Source organism: Miscanthus floridulus, chromosome 17 (genome assembly GCF_019320115.1).
Source record: "Miscanthus floridulus cultivar M001 chromosome 17, ASM1932011v1, whole genome shotgun sequence".
NCBI lineage: Eukaryota > Viridiplantae > Streptophyta > Magnoliopsida > Poales > Poaceae > Miscanthus > Miscanthus floridulus.
Genome location: NC_089596.1, coordinates 100,156,174 through 100,163,880, shown reverse-complemented (window position 1 = coordinate 100,163,880; position 7,707 = coordinate 100,156,174). Strand labels below are relative to the sequence as shown.

Below are 7,707 nucleotides of genomic sequence, written 5' to 3'. Positions count from 1 at the left end.
TGCAATGTTTTCCTTAGGGATGCCAACGGAATTGTCTTGCAATGTTTTGCACTTTTGCTTGACCGGCGAATTGGCATATGAAGATCTTCACCTTATTTTCAACATTCATTTTTCAAATCTTGTTCTAGTCAAAAGCGCATGTAACAGCACAGGAGGTCGATGCATTGGTGCCTGTAAGCATTTGGGGACCCACCAAAGGATCCTCCTTTTGGAATTGGTTCAGCGTACGGTTTTCTAACTTGAGTTGCTTCCTGTTTAAATTGACCGAACCTTGTCAGAACAAGGCCGTTAGCAGCAGTACTAATGGGACTATTAACTGGAAAAATGTCAAAAGCAGGCAGACTCTAAGAAATGTGCTTGAGTGATTGATCAAGAACAATACACAGATATGCTCGTGTTTACATTGAATATTGGAACCAAGGTTTAGATTTTATTTTGGCAACTGTCGTTTATCTTACAATGTTGAAGGGAAGAAAAGTAATATAAGAGTTACTGCACAAGCATTTACAAGTCTATTGGGGTAAAGTTAAAACAACATTGTATAAAATCTCATGTACAAGACCTTTTATGAACAGAAAGAATGTGTGGCCTTCATCGAGTGGTTTGAGCTACGAAAGAATAGCCAAGAACACCAATTATGTGAATCAATGTTCTGTTCTCCATCTAAAGCGACAAAAAACTGAATAACCATATTCTTACTATCTAAAGCAACAAAACTCGAAAAGCCATTTCATATTTTGATGATGCTGGAGCTCAGCGGAACGACCATTGTATCTCCTCGAGGGTTCTTCCCTTTGTCTCTGGCACCCAAACGATTACGAACATGAGAGTGAAGGCACTCACAATCATGTAGGAGGCAAATGTACCTGTACAATTTGGAAACAAAGGTAACCTGTGTAAGGTCTGATAGTTCACATATATGATCCTACTCTACACAAGAGATAAGCACAAATGCACATGGACCTCCAGCACTCCAGCTGATCAGCAAGTTTGCTGTCATTGTTATTCCAAAGGATGTCAACCAGTTGGCAAGGGTTGCAAAGCTTCCTGCAAGACTCTTGATGCTAACTGGGAGGATCTACAAAAAGCAAAGTTTTGAAGTAAGCCTTCAGATTGCTTACAGCCTGTGCCTAGGAGGATATGAACAGTGCTCTTCAGTGGAAACCTAAAACTGGGAGAGAGGCATCTAGTGAGTAGTGAGATATCTTCGCTATCCATTAAGGTACTATACCTCAGACATTATGATCCATGGAATGGCACCCATACCGAAGGAGAAGGCAATGACATAAGCCTGGGTGAAGTATTTGAACAAAAAATTATGGCACAGATTCCACATTTAAAAACAAATGTTCAGATGAAATGTAACTGACAGACTTACCACGACACCAACCAAGGACACCATACTTAAGATGTTATACAAGTCAGAGTCATGTGAAACATTATCCTGAAACAAAAAATCCATGATAAGAAAGAAGAATATTCAGTGAAATGAGATGATAGACCCTGCAACAATCCTGCGTATCAAAATCTTCATAAACCATGTACCGCAGTATTGTAAAGAGTACAGAAGAAGAACTACTATCTTCTCATCAGAATCTTATCGCAAAGGAACGTGAACATACCTTGATGTAAAATACAATAGCAACTACAAGAAGGCTTAGAGTCATCCCAGCAGAAGAAATCTGCAATTTGAAGTGGCAATTAAATTAAGCTACAGAAAACTTAACAGCTAATAGCATTAGAGGGAAGCAGAAGTTAGTTACAATAAGGAGGATTCGTCGGCCAGCTCTGTCCAAGAACATGGTTGTAACAACAGTGGCAAGAACCTGATGGAATCATGGAAGGCTGTTAGAAGCTTAAAATAAAATATAGAGACTAGATAAAATCTGCCTAGTTATTATTCACATGCCTGAATAGCTCCAAGTGCAAATGTGTCCAAGTCACTGTCCTTGAGACCTGAAGAAATTTGATTGTTAAATTAAAAAGCTAAAACCGACTACACCAGCACTGTTGTAGACAAAGACAGAGGAGACGTGCTGCTTTTGCAATAATATAAACAATGAATGTCATCATTCATCAGGGCAGGAGACTGATAAACCATGTTACCACTTATAAGGGTATACAGTTATTAGCTTTTCTGAACCTGTTACAATGCATTAGAAACAATACGGCCATTTTATCCCAGTTCACTGTTTTGATATTTATACTTTGTAGTCCAATAACACTATTCCGCATTGCCAATAAGATACTTATGTTGGTTATCTACCAATTAAATTTGCAAGATACCCAAAATTTCTTGCCTAAAACTTATGATGCCCATCTAGTAATGAAAATTACAAGCCAGTGAACGAATGCACAGCTTACCTGCAGCTTTGAAGATGCTACTTGCATAAAACAGTATACCATTTATTCCACTTAGCTGTTGCAGCACAAGTAGACCAATTCCTATCTGCGAAAAGTTGTGACATTGTCACAAACTGACAATTACAAAATGTGAATACTAATTAGGTACGAGATAAGCAGATAAAGTTAAGTTACAATTAGGGGCGTTCGGTATTTCTTTTGGTTCAACTCTTGAAAACGGATTGTAGTCCTTTTGTTTGCTGATGTTACTGCTCTCTGCATAATGGGGAGCAAAGCTAAAAAGTTAATCCCACTGATTTCATAAGAATGAAGTACATAGAGCCGTGTGCTTGATGTTAAAGAACTAATGATACCCAAAGGGAAGATTGCTCATATAAATCATATTTAATTAGTCTAAGAACGAAAGAAAGTGCTTACCTTTATATCATTCACTTCTGCAGTGATGTCAGCATCGAATCCCCTCAGAACTTGTAGAGAAGTCTCGCAATCATCCATCATATTCATCTTTGCCTAGAAATACAAGGGGAAGAAACATCCGTTGGAAATTTCAGCTTGGCACAATGATTCAGAGTTCATTATCCCACTTGTGCATGTATATACCAGCCATCTTGGAGATTCTGGAATGAAGAATAGGCCAGGTATCAACACTATGCAGGGCAACGTTCCTACAAGTATGGCATCACACACTTTAGGATAGAAATTATCTCAAACAGGGTCAGAACAAAAATATTTGCCTACTATATTTCTATTATTCAATATATTGCTCAAATTATTTGCTGTTGCTGATCATGTGAGCTGAAATATCAGAATTGAAGTGCAAACTAATAGCAATAACAACAGCAGACCCATTAGTGCATCATGGTATAGCCACATTACCTATTACTGCAAGAAGCCTCCAAGGAACAAACAAGCCAAGCAAATAGGCAAACATGATACCAAGGGTTACAGACAACTGCAAAACGAACAAATGTTGAAATGTACAATGAGTTCTGCATAAAACACGCCAAGTGTTTACCTGAATCTCACAAATAGATAAAATGCTTGTGAGTATAAGCAAACCTGGTTCACAGAGCCTAGAGCCCCTCTCATGTTCTGTGGAGATATCTCTGCTATGTATACTGGTACCTGGTGTCACGAAATTCACAGATCAAAATTAGCTGTTATAACCAGTCCATGCTTCCATTGTTGTTTTGCCAATAAAAATAACTTCGTAGGGGTAGATCACTTTGTCTCGAAAATGTTGATATCTCAGTTGATCTTGTTCTTTTTTCTCACTTGTACAGCTTAAACACCACAAGTACTCTAACTGTCAAGCCATAAATCTCCTATGCGCAGAAAATAATCAAGGATGGAGTTTTATTATACTAACCACATAGGAAATGATACCGACACCAAATCCTTCAAGCAAGCGTCCCATATACAGAAATGAAGAGTCCTGTAAAGCAGACATCAAACAGTCATCAATCCTAATGTTGTCACCTGTCAAGCAATATGTTGAAATAAACAAAGGAAACACATAATGCCATACTTTTGCAAAGGAGATTGCAAGCCAACCAATGACGTTCGGAATCGCTGCAATCATCAACGACTGCCAAACAGTTAGCAAGCCAGTTACTGTTAGCGAAAAAGGGTACAACTTCAGTGCAAAACATGTCTTCAATTGATGAAAACACCTTCAGTCAAAGTAACTGTAAATACTCAAGTGACGTCTTTTCAGCCCAACTGCATGATTGATGATGACCATGTCAATGGGAAAGATATATCTAACGAATTTACGAGCACAAAAACTAAGGTCATAATCCGATTTAACGAAGCCGCACAACAAATTCGGCACAGGCGTCAGCCGACAGAGAACTAGTGTGCTTTAAATTTCAATCAGCAGGTAGTGCATACTACTCTCGACTCTCAGCACAGAATGCAAACAAAGAAGAAAAAGGACTAATAAATGAAGAAAAGGAGCAGAGTTGTTTCTCACCCCTTTGCGGCCCATGTACTCGGCCATCTGCCCGCTGGCGATCGCCCCGACCATGGCGCCCACGTTGGAGAGCGAGCCGAACACCGAGAACTGCGCGGGCGGTCAATTATTAGTTTGGAAACCTGAGTGTGTGTGTGAGGGGGGAGATAGAGCAAAAGCCAAAAACGTAAGTAGTAGAATTCACAGGCAGAGGGAGGGACGTGCCTCGGAGATGGAGAGGTTGAGGTCCCGGATGATGCTGGCCTGCGTCGGGGAGGAGTATCCGCCGGTGAAGCCGAACTGGATGGGGCCGAGCGCGACGATGAGCGTGCAGAGGAAGGCGGAGACGTGGGACTCGCGCAGGACGGCCATGGAGGAGGTGCCGGCGGCGTTGAGGCTGGACTGGTGCGACCCCATCCCCATCCGGTACCAGCTCCCGCTGTTGGGCAGCAGCGGCTTCTGCAGCGCGCCGTCGTGGTCGCTGCCGCTCTCATACTCGCCGCCGGATGCCCTGTTGCTCGCCATGGCGCCGCGCGCGCTCGCCGCCCAGCTCGCAGCGAGATTTGATTGATTTGTTTCCTTTTCCACTAGAGGTGGGGTGGGACTTTGGGAAGAGGAGGACGCGAATGCCAGGAGACGACAGGACAGGAGCGAGACCCACCTCGTTCCGTTGAATGGGTCAGACTCGTCGTGCCAGGCAGGTCTCGTCGGGGTCCCAGAAGTGTCTGCTCTTTTTCTCAGCTGAGCTGGACATGAGTTTCGGCTCATCATCCACACGTTTATCTTTGGACGCGTTCGTTGAGCAATTCTCTACTGCCCCGTGCTGCCAAGCATGCTCTTTCATGAAGAAAAAAGAAAAAAAAAGAGGCATCGATTTGGAATGATCTTTTTTTCTTCTTCTTTCAAAACACCCTGGGCTGCAACAAGATGCAACTTGCGTTATGGATAGCCATCAACGTTGGATGGCCGGATGGGCAGTGACATCCCGGGGAAACGTTTTCCTCTCGTTTGGTTTCGGGACCTTGCAGATGATTGCACGTCCTGCCATGGCTATCAGAATTATTAGTCGGAAACTCCTTGACTGACTGACGTACTTTCTCCGTTCCAAATTATAAATCGTTTTAATTTTTTTTTCATCTATTTTGTTATATGTCTAGACATATTATTATAGTCCCGTTCGTTGGTCTGAAATTTGGATGAAACTGGCTGAAAAACATTGTTCCAGTTAAATTGTAGTGAGAGAAAAACACTGTTCCAGCTGAAAAAAAGCTGAACAAGTCGAATATGGGGTAAGCCGAACATGGCCTATATCTACATGCACAGTCAAATAGATGTAACAAAAAAAAAAGTTAAAGGGACTTATAATTTGGAACGGAGGGAGAAGAATATTTACTGACAGATGGGTCGGCTCAGCTGTGGCCTCGTTTGCTTCACTGGAAAAACAAGCCAAAATATTATTTTAATTAATTTGTTGTGGAAGAAAAATAATAAAAAAACAAGCTAAAAAGTACAAATTATAAGAGAAGAACAGGGCATGTATCTGTATTCCGAAGTCAGTCACAGCCACGTCAGATTCGCATGGGTCAATAAGCTACTACCTCCATTTCTTCTTGAAGAAAAAGCCAGTGTGCTCACGGCCACCGTCGTCCATCGTGCGCCTCGTGGTCGCGGATGGTACAGCTAATGTCTCCCTCTCCCTGACGGAAGACTCTCAGGGGTTGGTTGTTCCTTGTTCGCATGCTGGAACGGAAGCCCAAAGCCTACAACTACAAGGAAAGGAACGTGTTGCATGTGTGCAGATCATGCCGGATTTTCTACACCCACAGTTCTGATCGGGATTCAACAGCAACACCGGACATCTCTCCGTCGGTTTGGTATCACTCGACACCGACAGCGACGCGATCCAAATTTGATCAACATGACCAATGGGTGAGGCGGTGAGGCGTCTTTTTTGGTTTTTGCTTCTGCTACTTTGTTGTTAGTTTGTCAGCTGGCGCCGTTTGGTTAGCATACATCATGAGCAGGGCTAGCTCTCGGACGTCCCCCTCGTCCCGAAGGAAGAAAGTTAACGGCCACAAACGTTAATTCGTCCGGATGGTCAAGACGTATTTAAGGTCTCGCCCGACTCCAAAGGCGCGGGCTCCGTCTCGTCCGACCCCGAGGGCGCAGGCCCCGCGTCTCGCCATACCCCTCGGACGCAGGCTCCGTCTCACCCGACCCCGAGGGTGCAGGCTCCGTCTCGCCAAAACCCTCGGGTGTGGGTTCCGTCTCATCCGACGGGGATCCATACCGTCTCCAACCACTACGGGTCTAAGAGAACGACCCCAGGGTCAAACTTCTGACACCGGAAGGGAAGTGGGCGCGTCTCAACGTGACCCGTGGCCACGACGAACCATACCTAGGGGCTCACGTCGCCAACAGTGTTGGGCGGCGCTGTGCTGCCTAATCCCCGTACGGCTTCTGACAGGAGTACCTGTTGACCACGCCGCCCGCCGGAATGGAGTGGAGCGCCGCGACCGGCTGATGACGTCTATGTATAGCTGAAAGGTCCTAATGGCTAGAGGGAGGTGAATAGCCTATTAAAATTTCTACAACAACACTTAACAAACCGGTTAGACAATTATGAGGCGAAGCAAGTGTTGCGCTAGCCTACTAAAATAGCAAGCCACCTACCACAATTCTAGTTTATATAGTTTATATCTACACAATAGCTATGACACTACACTAAGTTAGTGTGTTCTCAAAAGCTAACTAAAGAGCCACACTAACCAAACTAATAAGCTCTCACAACTAGCTACACTAAAGAGCTTGACAACTAGTTTGCAGTAATGTAATGAGAGTGAGCAAGAAGGTTATACCACCGTGTCAAGGAATGAGCTAATCAATCATAAGAATGAATAACAATGAAGACCAATCACCTCGGAATCAAATGATGACATAATAATTTTTTTACTGAGGTTCACTTGCTTGCCGACAAGCTAGTCCTCATTGTGGCGATTCACTCACTTGGAGGTTCACGCGCTAATTGGCATCACACGCCAAACCCTCAATAGGGTGTCGCACAACCAACACAAGATGTGGATCACACAAGTCACGAGCAAGCCACTAGAGTACATTTTGGCTCTTCGCCGGGTAAAGGTCAAGAACCCCTCACAATCACCACGATCGGACCCAGAGACAATCACTAACCTCCGCTCGACGATCCTCGTTGCTCTAAGCTATCTAGGTGGCGGTAACCACCAAGAGTAACAAGCGAATCCCGTAGTGAAACGCGAACACCAAGTGCCTCTAGATGTAAACACTCAAGCAATGCACTTGGATTCTCTCCCAATCTCATAAAGATGATGAATCAATGATGGAGATGAGTGGGAGGACTTTGACTAAGCTCA

General features: G+C 43.7%; 1 protein-coding gene across 2 annotated transcripts; it reads right to left on the bottom strand.

Annotated features, from left to right (window-relative positions):
• Positions 1-345: 345 nt before the first annotated feature.
• On the bottom strand, positions 346-4,947 carry LOC136515083 (sugar transporter ERD6-like 4). Of its 2 annotated transcripts, XR_010773942.1 has the most exons (18): positions 4,544-4,947; positions 4,340-4,429; positions 3,893-3,952; positions 3,734-3,799; positions 3,424-3,489; positions 3,241-3,316; positions 2,965-3,029; positions 2,782-2,874; positions 2,539-2,619; positions 2,365-2,449; positions 1,910-1,956; positions 1,764-1,826; positions 1,623-1,682; positions 1,379-1,444; positions 1,232-1,291; positions 964-1,078; positions 700-866; positions 346-608 (listed from the first exon to the last, which is right to left on the bottom strand). XR_010773942.1 is itself a non-coding variant. In XM_066508769.1 (17 exons), exons 1-17 carry the CDS (start codon positions 4,841-4,843, stop codon positions 754-756), a joined length of 1,506 nt encoding a protein of 501 aa, XP_066364866.1. In that variant the 5' UTR covers positions 4,844-4,947; the 3' UTR covers positions 350-753. The 2 variants fall into 2 exon arrangements, 1 of the variants encoding a protein (XP_066364866.1); XM_066508769.1 differs by having other exon boundaries at positions 350-866.
• Positions 4,948-7,707: the final 2,760 nt, after the last annotated feature.

Coding starts and splice junctions, on each gene's coding strand:
- LOC136515083 (XM_066508769.1), bottom strand. CDS start 4,843: ATGGCGAGCAACAGGGCATCCGGCGGCGAGTATGAGAGCGGCAGCGAC. Junction 3,030..3,240: donor GAGGCTTCTTGCAGTAATAG/GTAATGTGGCTA, acceptor CCATACTTGTAG/GAACGTTGCCCTGCATAGTG. Junction 1,292..1,378: donor TGTCCTTGGTTGGTGTCGTG/GTAAGTCTGTCA, acceptor TACTTCACCCAG/GCTTATGTCATTGCCTTCTC.